Genomic DNA, 14,897 nt, shown 5'->3' with positions numbered 1-14,897 from the left:
ATTGGACTCACAAGAAATTCATACGAAGATTAATAGTAGAGAAGGGTTAGTCTACCTTGAATTGTTTTGTCACCATTTAGGGTTGGAAGCCCCCAAACTTGTTGCATCAGTTCATATTGCCAAATGAAGAACATTATAACAATGGGCTTATTCTCTTCCTTATTATTTTGGTATCACGTGTGTCCAACAGCCACTATTTGCTCAAGGAGAGTCTCAACAGGACTTGCTGATGCTTGTGGCCAATAAGCATGGTTCCTAAGCCACTTTCACTCTGGCACGGGGTGTGGATCTAATGGTAAAGAAGCTGAATGGGAAAGGAGGTTAGGTAATGCAAATTTATGTTTTTATTTTTACTCTCTCTTTCAGTACTCAAAGCAGTCCTTTTTCAGGTAGGTAATACTGAGACATCCATCCTACAAATTCAAAAACTGTGTGGTAAGTGACAGGCAGGGAGTGGAACCCTCGTATAACTGAGTTGCACAGTCTTCCACTCTCCTAAGCTCGTGCTCTGTGGCAAGACCTTTTGTTTAGGCAAATGTCAGCCATTTAAAAAGGACTAAAGGCTAAATTTGTACCCAAGTTATAGTTCTCAAGTGTCAATATTCTTCCCTCCCTCCAAACCAAGATGATACAACATGTTTAATTTCTCGAATGTCTCATATTTTCCAGAGCTGACAAGATCTCACCAAGAAGTAGTCGCTGCACTGTAAGACTCTTACCTTTCACTCAGAAGACTCCCATGTTGGATTCTTAGGTAAGTGGGCTTGCTTGAACTAGTTATCTCAGTTGGTTAGACCACAGGCCACCAAGGACCGTCAGCCACAGTCACGGACAAAATCATTCTGTTCCCAGCCATCTTTAAAACAGGTCATAAAGTGGCTGAGTGGCAACACAGATGGCCCAGAGCAGGTCATCAAGGGGACTGACGAGAGTTACCAGAACTGCCATTAACTGGAGCCACTTGTATCATGTTCATGAATGAAGTAAATTCTAAGGGGTGCCTAGGTAGCTCAGTTGGTTGAACATCCGACTTCAGCCTAGGTCATGATCTCTGGTTCACAAGTTCAAGCCCCATGTCGCGCTCTGTGCTGACAGCTCAGAGCCTGGAGCCTGCTTCAGATTCTGTGTCTCCCTCTCTCTCCGCCCCTCCCCTGCTCACACTTTGTCTCTCTCTCTCAAAAATAAATAAAAACATTAAAAGAAATTCTCTCTCTTCCCGTCCCTTCACTTCTTGATCTGTTATGTTGTGGACAGTGTAATGAATAGAGCACCTTCATAATAATGTATGTCCATATGGGAGGGGGTTGTTGTTACTAATCAGTCAACACTGACAACTTACAAAAAGTATTTCAACCTCTCAAAACTCTAGCCAAGTATGACATTGGAGATTCCTTTTATGGGGCTAAACTACTGGTGCATTACGATTCTTTCACATTTCACAGAAATAACAGAACAACTTTTATTTTGCCTTCCCCAATGCAGTTCTTGTATTTTGTTACTGTCTCTGCCATATGGTTAAAAAGGGTTACTCCGAGAACAACCAAATATTGTTATTTCAACACTATAGAAACTACTGAGTTTTGTTACTCCTTAATACCTTGTGTATCCCTCCAAAAAGAATGCTCAAAGACATTTTTAATTGGAAGACATTCACTACCTATTGTCTGAATTGTGTTGGCAGCGTTTGAGTAACACCTTGAAAAAAACTCATGACGTACGTCAGCAGAAGTCCAGAAAAGGAAAGTAGAGATTTGTGGAAAGCGAAATATTACAGGACTCAAAGTGTGGTCAGAGGTGGGTCTTGTGCTATCAGGTATACTAAACAAAGCGCACTGGGAAAGGCAAAGCATTTAGCAGTCTGCAAGGTAAATGGATGTTTGACACGGAGTGGGGAGAGAGAGGTGATGGGTTCCTTCAGTTCCCCTCACACATCTTCCACCTTCACTCTCCTTTTTTGAAGCCATGATAAAACCACAAGGATTCCCACTTTGCTCCCCTACTTTCCTCTGGCCTTCCTAACTCTTCTCTTACCCCACTTCTTCTCTCTCACTTTCCATTTTGCCCCTCTGTACATAATCTTTTGTTTTCAACTAAAGGTAATTTCATTGCGGCTGGAAAACAACCCATGCCTTCTTCTTCCCTCATTCCTGAGTCCAGGGACCTGGGTCCCTCCTGGGCTCCTTGGAGCTGGGACCTTCCCCCCTGAGCTCAGCAGCCCAAGCTGTGAGGATGATCTATTTCGTGAGTCCTCCAGTAGGCTGGCCTCTCCATGACGCCAGTCTGCTCCTCTTCCCTCCCCCAGCCCCACGTCTCATCCCCAAAGAAACCTAAACTCCGTGGCCTCTGAAACTGTCTGTGCCTGGGTCCTCAAGGTCTCCGCCAGGATCCAAGATTTTTCTAACCAAAGTGGGGTTGAATTGGGGAAGACAGTACCTCTTTGCAGGCGTGAAGCTCCGGTCCCGCTGCCTGGGTCACCTGGAAGGCGGTCCCAACCCAGAGCAGCAGCCGCAGAAGCCGGAGTGTGCGCCGCTCAGTTCTTCCCCTGCGTCCGGAGGAGGGATGGAGGCTGCGCCCAGGCTCAGCCATAACGTTGTCCTGAGCGAGCGGCAGCAGCGGCTCAGGTGCTGCGGCTGCTGCTACTGCTGGCAGAAGGCGGAAAAAAAGGGGAGGGAGGTTCACAGGGGGAGGATGCAAGGGGCTGGGCTCGCTTCAGTCACCTCCCTGCGGCTACGCCGAGGCCGCCCATCCTTCCTCCTCCCTCCTTCCTCTTCTCCTCCTACCCACGTCGCCTTGGCAACCGCCTCCTCTTTCCCTCCGCGCGGGTGGGTCAGGGACCACGAGCTCCTCTGCCGCTCACCTGCCGGTCGCCATGGCAGCCGCCGCCGCTGGCGCGCGCCGCGTGGGAGGGCGCGCGCGCCCGGGGTCTGCAACCGGCCCAACAGGCGGGCACAGGGGGCGTGTAAAGAACGCAGTAGAAACATCCTCCAAGCCATCGCCACCAAATCCACCTTTTCCATTGCCCTTTTGTGCCATGGGCCTTTTATGAGCACCTCTAATTTTGCAGACGTGGCGTTCGACAAATACTTATTTAGCACCTCCTGTGTGTGGAGCGATAGAAGGAAGATTGAGACGCCATCTCACCTCCAGAAGTTACAGTTTGGAAGAGTGGCCCCGGTACGTGTTACCTACTGCAGCAGCCTCTTCTGGAGATCTTAACTTTCGTCCCACCAAATTCAGCGGTGCCTTTACAACCGGCTCTGTGAGAAGACTTGAGACTGGCATAAACGGGTTTAAGGAAGGAGTGTTTGTGCAAGACACTTGGGCTCTTCCGTCTCCTGACATCCTCATTCTCTCATTGCTTTGAAAAATCCTTCTGTTAGATGCGAGGTAGAAGGAAATTCCTGGGTCATCTTTTAGGACTTCTTTCCCCAGATGAAGTCTTTTGCAGAAGTCCTGCACGCCAGGAGGCCGGCGTTTTTCAACTAAGCCTCCCGAATGCAAATGCAGGGCTCCCTGGTACACTCGGTGACACTTTCCCTCTGCGTTCCCAGGAGCTCCCTCGCAAGGGGTCTCCCGCGCTGCACCGCCAGGTGGCGCCCTTCTCGAAGGGAACTCACCTCAGTCACAGACGGTGGGGCAGTTGCTCGGCAACCGAAACTGGGCGTTCCAAACAATTGGGACCCGGGATCCTCCGCGTGCGTTGTGTGCGGCTGCGCGGGCCCCCAGTCCTTCACACCAGCGCCTTTTGCCATGCCTTTCACCCGAGACCCTTTCCAGCACCCTACGTTGGATAACGATGACTCCTACTTGGGAAAAGCCCGAGCTTCCAAGGTACTGTGGTTTCTTGCGCAGATTCCCACCAGGGTCGATGGCACTCTTCTTTCTGTTCGCCTAATGGGCAGAGATGGTAACTTAAAGGATTCTGGTGAGGACACTGAGTCAAGTACCGGATAAGTTTGCTTTCTGCCTGCCTCCTTGGCCCCATATTCAGGTCTGCTAACGTTTCAGAGGTGCTTTTGAGGAGAGTAAAGTAGAGCTCTAGCCCAGAGGAACAAGGGGCTTTCGTTGCCCAAAGCAATGCTATGTAATGTGGCTTAAACAGTCGCAGGTCCCGCCAAACCGCCCTTTGCCCTGTTTGGAAAACTGTTCTCTGAAGAGACATGAGATATGGAATGGGAGAGAATCCTCTGGAAGCCACCAGGTCATGCCTTATACATCTGCCTTCACACCATCTCTGTCTTTTGGTTAATACTGGAATGTGTTTGTGTGTGTGTGTGTGTGTCAGTGATTTGGGAATTTAGATGATCTTTTTTTTTTTTTTCTGGCAGAGGTATTTGGGATGCTTGAAGTGGTGTGAAATACGGTGAATTAAATAGTAATTGTGGCTTAAATAACAGGATCAAAGAGCTTCCTTTGGTTTATTCAACATTTATCATTTACCATATGCCAGGCAATCTGCTCAACACTGAGGATATATAGATGAATTAGATATGGCTCCTGCTCTAGAGGAACTCTGGTAGAAAAGCTGACTGACAACCACAACAGCAAGAATGCCTGCACAATAGCACAGGTGTTATGACAGAGTTATATGTTGTATATCAGGAGAACTGGGAGCTTAAAGGAAAGCTTCCCAGAGCAGGTGAGTTTTCACATCCAAATAGCTGGCCCAGGTGAGGGAGGAGGTGGAATGTGAGTTAGGAAGAAGGAAACAAGAACCAGACGTTCAGAGCAGAGGAGGCAGCGGGTGCCCATACATGGAAAGGAGAGAAAGAGTGGCCTGTTGGGGACCAGAGTCCAGAATGGCTGGAGCATCAATGTGAGATGGAGGAGGGGAGAGAGCAGGAGCCGGAGTGACCTTGTTGGACTGGATGTGCTGTGTACACCATGCTAGTGAGCTAGGATTCCATCCTGGAGGCACCGGGGCATCATATCAGGATTTTAAGCACTACAATGACACAATCAATGGGTGTTTCAGAAAACACAGTGACAGTGGATTGGGTAGAATGGGAGTTAGGACAAGAGGAATCAGCAAGGAGGCAAGAGCCTCCAGAGGCAGCAGTCTCCAGGAGGAATAACGGATCTAAAGCAGGGGATGGCAATATGGTGCAGATGTGAAAAAGATGCAAAGGGCAGGACTGATGAGACTTTGTGGCTGGATATGGATGGGCCCAAAAGAAGGGACAAGTCTAGGATAGCTCCTAGGTGTCCGAGGACTTAATTGATGCCATTACTGAATGAGGGATTCAGGGGAAGCAGGTTTGGGGAGAAAGATGTTCAGATAAGTTATGTAGGTGTTGTTTTGTGGTGCCTGTAGGATTCTTAAGTGAACATGAATAGCAGGCAACATGCTTGAGAGTTCTAGGTTGAAGATGTATATCGGGAAATCAAAATAGCCATGTGGTGGTTGAAGCCATAGGAAGGAATGAGCTCATCCAGTGAATGTAAGAATACAAAAAAATAAATAAATAAATAAATAAATAAATAAATAAATAAATAAATAAAAACCTTGGAGAATGCACTAAGGGGCAGAGAAAGAGAAAGTAGTGCTGACAAGGGAGCTAAGCAGTTACGACTAAACTCAAGAGGAAAACAAGGAGGAACTGGACCCACAGAGCATGGAGAGAACATTTGAGGGAATCTGAATCATGGTTCCAGAAACTGCAGAGGTCAAATAAGATCAGGTCTGGAAAGGATCCTCCAAACCTGGCTAAAGATAAAGATCACTGGTCACTTGCAAGAGCAGCTTCAGTGCTTGCTTGAGAAAGAGGCCAGACTGCAGTGGCTAAAGAGGGGACGGAAATGGGGAGGAAGTGGAGATAGTAAATGTCAACTCTTGAAGTCTAGTTCTGCAGGGGAGGTGATAGAGTGGTAGTGAGACGGTGATAAAGGAACGAGAGAGAAGCTGAGTACAGGGGAGGCTAGGATGGTGCGGGTCTCTCTGAAGCACAAGGCTAGGTTCAGGGGGGAAAAGGTTATTCCTTTTTATTATTATTTTTGAAGTATAGTTGACATACAGTGTTATATTCATTTCAGGTGTACAACATAGCGATTTGACAATTCTTTTCATTACTCAGTGCTCACCACAGTAAGTGTAGTCAACACCTGTCACCGTACAACATTATTACAATATTATTGACTATATTCCCTATGCTGTACTTTTCATTGCCGTGGCTTTTTTGTTTTATAACTGGAAGTTTGTATATCTTAATTTTTTCATCTATTTCACCCCTCTCTCTACCCACCTTCCTTCTGGCAACCTTTAGTGTGTTCCCTGCATTTATGGGTCTATTTCTGCTTTTGTTTTGTTTTGTTTTTCAGGCTCCACATATAAGTGAAATAATATGGTATTTGTCTCTCTTTGTCTGACTTCTTTCACTTAGCAGATACCCAGGCTCCATCCATGTTGTTGAAAACAGAAAGATTTTTCTTTTTTATGACTGAGTAATATGCCGTTGTGGGTGGATGGATGGATAGATAGATAGATAGATAGATAGATAGATAGATAGATAGATGAATGGATAAAGAATAAAGATATAGGGGCACCTGAGTGGCTCAGTCGGTTAGGTGTCCGACTCTTGATTTCGGCTTAGGTCATGATCTTACAGTTGGCAGGATCGAGCCCCATGTTGGGGTCTGTGCTGACAGTGTGGAGCCTGCTTAGCATTTTCTCTCTGCCCCCCTCCACTTGCACTCTCTCTCACTCTCAAAATAAATAAACATTAAAAAAGAATAAAGATATATAGATATATAGATATCACATTTTCTTTATCCATTCATCTATTGATAGGTGCTTGGATTGCTTCCATGTCTTGGCTATTGTAAATAATGCTGCAGTAAACATAGTCCATATATCTTTTTTAATTAGTGTTTTCGTTTTCTTTGGGTAAGTACCCAGTAGTGGAATTATGGAATTGTATGGTATTTCTATTTTTAATTTTTTCAGGGACCTCCATACTGTTTTCCCCAGTGACTGCACCAATTTACATTCCCATCAACATTGCACAAGGGCTCCCTTTTCTCCACATCCTTGCTGACACTTGTTATTTCTTGTCTTTTTTTTTCTGGTCTTTTTGATACTAGCCATTCTGACTCATGTGAGGTGATACTTTATTGTGGTTTTAATTTGCATTTTCCTGATGATTGGTGATGTTGAGCATCTTTTCGTGTGACTGTTGGCCATCTGTAGGTCCCCTTAGGAAAAATGTCTATTCAGGTCCTCTGCCCACTTTTTAATCAGGTTTTTTTTTGTTTTGTTTTGTTTTGTTTTTTGGTGTTGAGTTGTATAAATTCTTTATATATTGTGCATATTAATTATCAGATACATTATTTGCAAATATCTTCTTCCATTCAGTAGGTTGTCTTTTCATTTTGTTGATGGCTTTCTTTGTGAAAAAGCTTTGTATTTTGGTGTACTCCCAATTGTTTATTTTTCTTTTTGTTTCCCTTCCCTGAAGAGACATATCCATAAATATTTTGCTAAGGGTAATGTCCAAGAGATTACTGCATATGTTTTCCCTTAGGAACTTTATGGTTTCAGGTCTCACATTTAGTCTTTAATCTATTTTCCTTTTGTTTTTGTGTATGATATAAGAAAGGGGCTCAGTTTCATTGTTCTGCATGTAGCTGTCCAGTTTTTTTCCCAGCACCATTTATCAAAAGAACTGTCTTTTCCCCATTGTATATTCTTGCCTCCTTTGTCATAGATTAATTGACCATAAAAGCATGAGTTTATTTGGGGGCTTTCTATCCTATTCCATTGATCTATGTGTCTATTTTTGTGCCAGTACTATATTGGGTTTGTTTTTTTTTTTTTTAGTTTATTTATTTGTTTTAGTAATCTCTACACCCAGTGTGGGGCTTGAACTCATGACCCTGAGATCAAGAGTTTCATGCTCTTCCAACCAAGCCAGCAAGGCACCTAAAGTACTATATTGTTTTGATTACTATAGTTTTGTACATGTCTTGAAATCTGGGATTGTGGTACCTCCAGCTTCGTTCTTCTTTCTCAAGATTGCTTTGGCTATCCGAGGTCTTTTGTTCCATAAAATTTTAGGATTATTTGTTGTAGTTCTGTGAAAAATGTTATTAGTATTTTGATGGGGATTGCACTGAATCTTTAGCGTGCTCTGGGTAGTATGAACATTTTAACAATATTATTTCTTCCAATCCATGAGCATGGTATATCTTTCCATTTGTGTTGTTTTCAATTTCTTTCATCAATGTCTTAATAATTTTCAGAAAAGAGGTCTTTCACTGCCTTGGTTAAATTTATTCCTAGCTATAATATTATTTTTGGTGCAATTGTAAATGGAATTGTTTTCTTAATTTGTCTTTCTCCCACTTTGTTATTGGTGTATAGAAACAATGGATTTATGTATATTAATTTTGTATTCTGCAACTTTACTGAATTCATTTACTAGTTTCAATAATTTTTTGGTGGACTCTTTAGGATTTTCTATACATAGTATCATGTCACGTGCAAATAGTGACAGTTTTACTTCTTCCTTACCAATTGGGATGCATTTTATTCCTTTTTCTTATCTGATTTCTGTGGCTAAATCTTCTAATACTATGTTGAATAAAAATGGTGAGCACAGACATACTTATTTTGTTCCTGATCTTAGAGGAAAATCTTTGAATTTTTCACCATTAAAATTGATATATACCTTTATGATGTGGAGATACATTCCCTCTATACCTACTTTGTTGAGATTTTTTTGTCATGAACAGGTGGTGTATTTTGTCAAATGCTTTTTCTGCATCTATTAAGATAATCATATGGTTTTTATCCTTCCTCTTGTTAATGTGATGTAACATATTGATTGATTTGTGAATACTGAGCCCCCTTGCATTGCTGGAATAAATCCCACTTGGTCATGGTGAATGATCCTTTAAATGTATTATTGAATTTGTTTTGCTATATTTTGTTGAAGATTTTTGCATCTATGTTCATCAGGGATATTGGCTTGTATTTTTTTTTTTTTCATTTGTAGTGTCTTTGATTTTAGCATCAGGGTAGTGCTGATCTTGTAGAAGGAATTTGGAAGTTTTCCTTCCTCTTCTATTTTTTTGGAATAACTTGAGAAGAATGGGCATTAACTCTTCTTTATTTTCCTGAAGTCTTTATTTTTGGGAGAGAGAGAGAAAGAGAGAGAGAGAGGTAGACAGAGAATCCAAATAAGGCTCCTTGCTGTCAGCACAGAGCCCAATGTGGGGCTCAAACTCATAAACTGTGAGATCATGACCTGAGCCAAAGTCAGATGCTTAACTGACCGAGCCATCCAGGTGCCCCAACTCTTTTTTAAATGTTTGGTAGAATTCACTTGTGAAGCCATCTAGTCCTGCACTTTTGTTTGTTGGGACTTTTAAATTACCATTTCAATTTTGTTACTAGTAATTGGCCTGTTCAAATTTTCTATTTCTTCCTGATGTAGTTTTGGAAGATTCTGCATTTCTAGGAATTTATCCTTTTTTTCTAGATTGCCTAATTTGTTGGCATATAATTTTTCATAATATTCTGTTGTAATTATTTCTGTTTCTGTGATGTTGGTTATTGTTTCTCCTCCTTTGTTTCTGATTTTATCTAAGTCCTCTCTTTTTTTTCTTTTTCTTGATGAGTCTAGCTAAAGGTTTATCAATTTTATGTTTCCCATGGTTCCACTGATCTTTTCGTGTATGTGTGTGTATGTTTTAGTCTGTATTTCATTTATTTTTGCTCTGATCTTAATTTTTCCTTCCTTCTACTAACTTTGTTAGTTCTTTGTTAGGGTTTGTTTGTTCTTCTTTTTCTAGTTTCTTTAGATCGTTTGATTATTTTTCTTGTTTCTTGATGTAGGCCTGTATTGCTATAAACTTCCCTCTTACAACTGCTTTTGCTGAATCCCAAAGACTTCGGACAGACAGCTGTGTTTTCATTTTCTGTTTCTTGATTTCCTGATTTCTTAGTTGACCAATTGGTCATTTAGTAACATGTTGTTTAGCCTCTGTGTGTTTGTGTTTCTTTCAGGGTTTTTTTTTTTTCCCTTCTAATTGATTTCTAGTTTCAGCACTACTGTGGTCGGGAAAGTTGCTTGTTGTGATTTCAGTTTTCTTAAATTTGTTGAGACTACGGCGCCTGGGTGACTCAGTCAGTTAAGCTTCCAACTTCGGCTCAGGTCATGGTCTCACAGTTCATGACTTCAAGCCCCACATCAGGCTCCATGCTGACAGCTCAGAGCCTGGAGCCTGCTTCAGATTCTGTGTCTCCCTCTCTCTCTGCCCCTCCCCTGCTTGCACTCTGTCTCTCTCTTTCTCTCTCAAAAATAAAAAATAAAACATTAAAAAAATTTTTTTTTTAATTTTTTTAATTAAAATTTTTTTTTATTGAGACTTGTTTTGTGGCCTAATATGTGACCCATCCTGGAGAATGCTCTATGTGCTCTCAAAAAGAATGTGTAATTCTGGTGCTTTGGATGGAATGTCCTGTATATATCTCTTGGGTCCATCTGATCTAATGTGTCATTCAAAAACATCATTTCCTTGTTGGTTTTCTGTCTGGATGATCTATCCATTGATATAAGTGGGGTAAAGTCTCCTAGTGTTATTGTATTACTATCAATTTCTTGCTTTTTTTTTTTCAATTTCTTCCTTTATGTCTATTAAGATTTGCTTTATGTATTTAGGTGCTCCTGTGTTTGGTACATAGGTAATTGTAATTGTTATATCCTGTTGTTGGATTGATCCTCTATCACTATGTAATGCCCTTATTTGACTCTTGATACAGTCTTTGTTTTAACGTTTGTTTCGTCTGATATAAGTATTGCTACCTGGCTTTTTTTTCTTCCATTTGAGGGGAATATGTTTTTCCATTCATAAGGGTTATTCTTGAGTAAAAGGGACATCTCTTTCTTTGAGATGGAAGGACACTGGATGTGAGGATGGTATTCATGCTCAACAGTCTTGACTTTCTCAAAGACAGTCTCATCCACTGAATGAGGACATGATGAGACTTCTGTAGCTTTTGAAAAGTGGGAGGAAATCTGCCTATGCTTGCCTCATATATTTGTAGTTTTCTTGTTTCATTTGTCATCTTTTTTGCTGGTGGCACACTGCCTGGAACATAGTATTCAATTAATGTATAACTGACCTGAGTCACACAGCATTTTGCCATATATAGAGGGGAGGAGGATTTCAACATTGGATAGGTTGAATTTGATTTCTACTAGGTTGGAGTTGTACTCACTAGAATTCAGTCATCATGCAAACAGTATTTCATTTTTGAATGCCATGTGTTAGGTTGCTGTTCTAGACACTAGGGATACAATATAGCTTTACATACAATGAAGAAAATCAGTTATGTGCTTTTCACATTCATGCTTATGCGGTTCTATTTAGAAGATTGACTAACCAGTGTACTTTTTCTTTGACATTTCTGCAGTCACAATAACCCTTCCCTGCTGATATTTTTCTCTTCCTGCTTAGACACTGCACTCTTCTGATTCTCCTGTCTCTGATTGCCTTGGTGTCCTTTCTCTTTCCTCTCCACCCACCCCCCCCCCATTATAATATTATACAGTCATGAGCCCTTTTGGCCACACTCCTTTTGCAGGCTTCAGCTACTACTTCATGCGGAAGACCATCAAACCTCTATTACGTGTTCTGAGCTCTCCTCTAACTTGCACACTTCCCATTTTCTACCTGTTGACTGCAATCAGATGTCTTGCCTTTTCTTCAAACTCAGGACATCTAAGCCTGAGCTCATCATCTTATCTCCTCTGCACTCTTTACCCCCTGTCCCACTTCACCCCTTTCCCTGTATTCCTGGCCTACTTCTGCCAGTTCCAAGATTGAAAACTTAGGAGCATCTAAAGTCTGGGAATCTTGCCTCATATTGTTCCTCCCTTGGAAGATATCTGAGGTTCAGTTAAAATAGGATGGAATAAGGAGATGGTGTCACTGAAGCCATCACATCAGCAAGGCCTCCTGTAACCAGGTCCTGTGTGTGGTTTCTCTTTTGCAGAAACTGCCATATAAGAACCCAAATCACCTTGCTCAGCAACAGGAACCCTGGAGTCGGCTCAACTCAACTCCCACAGTCACCTCCATGAGGCGGGAAGTTTATTTTTTTGATCCTGAGGTACCTAGTATTGAAATGCTATTTCTCTTTACATCCGCCTAAGACTCGTGACTATCATTTTTGGAAAGGTAGTCTGTCCTTAACTGCATCACCATCTTTATTTTGTCCCCAATCCAAGATCCTACCAAATCCAAAACCAAATATTGATTTATCTGGCCCCTGAGTAGTTGGAAGGCTTCGGTTTTTTCTCCAGTTGATTATCTGGAGCAAGTTGTTTTCTTACCAGATTTCTCTTCTGATTGTAACCATAAATGAAGTAAGGCCCATTAGGCCCAACTAAAGGACAGTATAATTATTTCCATATCTCCAGTAAGAACTCACCCCTCCTTAGGCCTAACCATGACACAATTCTATATTGACAAGAGTTAAGATGTCTTTGGTGTGTAAGGAGTTGGTGGATCTCAGGCACAAAAAGGGTTCACTCTGCTTTTGGGGAGAAGTAGAGCCCAGCAGAACTGACTAGAGTTGGGGTAGAGGTGGCAAGTTAACCCTGGGGGTGGGGGGGATTGACTTCCTCTGTAGATACCAAAGGATGACCTGGATTTCCGCTTAGCAGCCTTGTACAACCACCACACAGGGACATTCAAGAACAAAAATGAGACACTCTTACATCAGGAGACCACCCAGGATACCCATGGGTAAGTGGTGGAGGTGGAGCCTCTCCGTCCTAAGGACAATGCCATCCAGTCAAGTAAGGTAAAGTGTTACCTGAGAAATAACGATAACCAAGAGGTACTCATTTGTATACAGATTTCTATATTTTTTACATCTGTATCTGTAATGCAATTTCTATATCTTTATTATCTAAAATGAATAGCGATCCTCCAGGATTGTGCTTATCTGTATAAACAAAAGCTTCAGTTGATTCCACTGAAAAAGATAAAAAGGATCTTTGGCTGCATTATTTCTGAGGCTGCATGCAACTATCTTTCCCTCCTCACCTTTCTCCTTCTGATTGATTTCACTCTCCCCTGTTCTTCCCCATACCATCTTCTAGAATCATCAAGACCCAATTCCCTGGAGAACCTTTACCCCCTCCTCTGCCACCTTCCATCACTTCCCAGGCTAACATCAGACACTGGATCAACCCTAAGAAGGAGTCTATCCACAGCATCCAGGGATCCATAGGTAAGGGTTAGAAGACTGGGGGGCAGATGGGTGGTACAAGAGTTTTTTTTAAATGGACCTAGGAATCAGGGAGTTGAGGTGATTGGCCATTAGAGAACTTAAGGGATAACTTAGGATCTAGGAATAGCAGTGACTAAGTTGACATATATCATGCTAAACCCAGGGGACATGCTGCCTATAAGCTAGGAAATGAGTTCAATTTTTCAGAGCCTTTAACTCAGCCTTAGGTCTAGGGAACAAAATTTCTAGCAAAGGGCAGAAACCTGGGAATGAAAGACCTCTAGCTATCTCCCATTAGTCCCCTGTATGCCAGTTTCCCAGCTGTTACAAGACAGCTTGTTAGTGCTCCACAGTACCCAGAAATGTATGGATGATTACAGGTTCCCAGAAAAGGCAAACAATTGAAATTCACAACCTACTCCCTCTTCTCTTTTCTCCACAGTGTCCCCTCATACTGCAGCCACCAATGGAGGCTACTCCCGAAAGAATGATGGTGGCTTCTTCTCTACCTAGTGTTGACAGGCCCCTGGACTAATTAATCATAGTGGAACGTCCTTTCACCCACCTCCATTAAATAGATTTGTGCTGGATGAAGCTTGAAGTGTGTTGCCCAAGGAGTAAAAGTTGACACTTGACTACTCTTAAAATATGGAAGTTTCCCAACTTCTAGAAGTTAGTCCTGTTGGACATATTTGCAATTTGGAGTCATTTTGCTGAGAAGGATTTAGAAGTCATTCCAAACATTGATGTATCCATTCAACATTTCTTGCGAACTTTTATATGTCAGGCACTGAGCTAAGTGTTGAGGAAACAAGAATGGACGTAGCCCATTTTCTTAATGAGCTCACACTGCCATAATTCTGGTAGTTCTATGTGGCATTAATGGTTATGATGAGGTCACACTTAACATACTTCGGACCAAGTGGATTTTGTCATCTACTGGACTCTACCTTGCTATGAGGGCTCCATCTGTCTGGTCCAGGCTCCTTGCCATTGCTCATTGTCTGACTCTGCCTGCGGTCTTCTTGCCTGGGAGTCAATTCCCTTCTTTGTCAATTTGTGCCTTGAAATACAGGCAGTTCTTCTAAACATGGTTCAATAATCTGGTGCTTGGGCTTGAGGGGACCTAAAAACCGATGCATTAATGTGGTTTCTAAAATTACAAGTCACTCAGGAGGACCTGCTGTTAAATTGGGCAAGAAATGGCAGACCTTTTAGAATACTGTAGGGTAACCTTCCATTTCTAAGTTTGGACAGCATGTGCATTATTGAATAATGCAGATATGAAAGGACTTCTTCCTGTTACTTAGGTACACATGGCCCTTAAATCCCACCAATCTATCACAGCCCCTCTTCCACAGTTACTCCACCTATTCAGATAGTATCTGCTGCCAAGTGACAATATGAAGTTTCAGTTCTCGTTATTTATAATGGCTGAAAGCGGCAGAGATGGTGACTCTCCAGATAATCATCTCATGCAGGTTATTTGATACTGAAATATTTAAAAATTTATTACTGTGACCCATACATCAAGGTTTTTAAAAATACAGACTCGTTGACCTCCCTAATAAATCTAATTCAGTAAATCCGGGGCGGGTCCCTGTAATCTGAATATTTACAAGCTCTCCAAGTTCTCTTACGGATACTCACACAC

The 14,897-nt window shown here is 42.1% G+C and overlaps 2 protein-coding genes across 7 annotated transcripts in view; one reads left to right on the top strand and one right to left on the bottom strand.

The window, feature by feature from the left end:
• ELAPOR1 (endosome-lysosome associated apoptosis and autophagy regulator 1) overlaps positions 1–2,988 on the bottom strand; it is a 72,699-nt gene extending 69,711 nt beyond the window's left edge. The window contains exons 1-2 of one of the 6 annotated variants that reach the window (XM_042998116.1): positions 2,858–2,988; positions 2,434–2,642 (exon numbers count right to left, since the gene is read on the bottom strand). In XM_042998116.1, coding sequence (XP_042854050.1) covers positions 2,434–2,642; positions 2,858–2,981 — 333 coding nt within the window. In that variant the 5' untranslated portion in view covers positions 2,982–2,988. Of the gene's footprint in view, positions 1–55; positions 80–2,433; positions 2,643–2,780; positions 2,833–2,857 lie in introns of those variants that run through there. The other 5 variants (XM_042998117.1, XM_042998120.1, XM_042998118.1 and 2 more) reach the window with 5 other exon arrangements.
• CC1H1orf194 (chromosome C1 C1orf194 homolog) lies at positions 2,945–13,833 on the top strand. Its single transcript, XM_007076435.3, has 5 exons — positions 2,945–3,831; positions 11,999–12,115; positions 12,638–12,753; positions 13,113–13,243; positions 13,686–13,833. The coding sequence occupies exons 1-5, from the start codon at positions 3,496–3,498 to the stop codon at positions 13,754–13,756; spliced, it is 771 nt and encodes a 256-aa protein (XP_007076497.2). The 5' UTR covers positions 2,945–3,495; the 3' UTR covers positions 13,757–13,833.
• Positions 13,834–14,897: the final 1,064 nt, after the last annotated feature.

The sequence above is a fragment of the Panthera tigris genome, chromosome C1, assembly GCF_018350195.1.
Source record: "Panthera tigris isolate Pti1 chromosome C1, P.tigris_Pti1_mat1.1, whole genome shotgun sequence".
Lineage (NCBI taxonomy): Eukaryota > Metazoa > Chordata > Mammalia > Carnivora > Felidae > Panthera > Panthera tigris.
The sequence above is the reverse complement of the archived record's forward strand: the minus strand, read 5'-3'. Positions and strand labels throughout refer to the sequence as shown.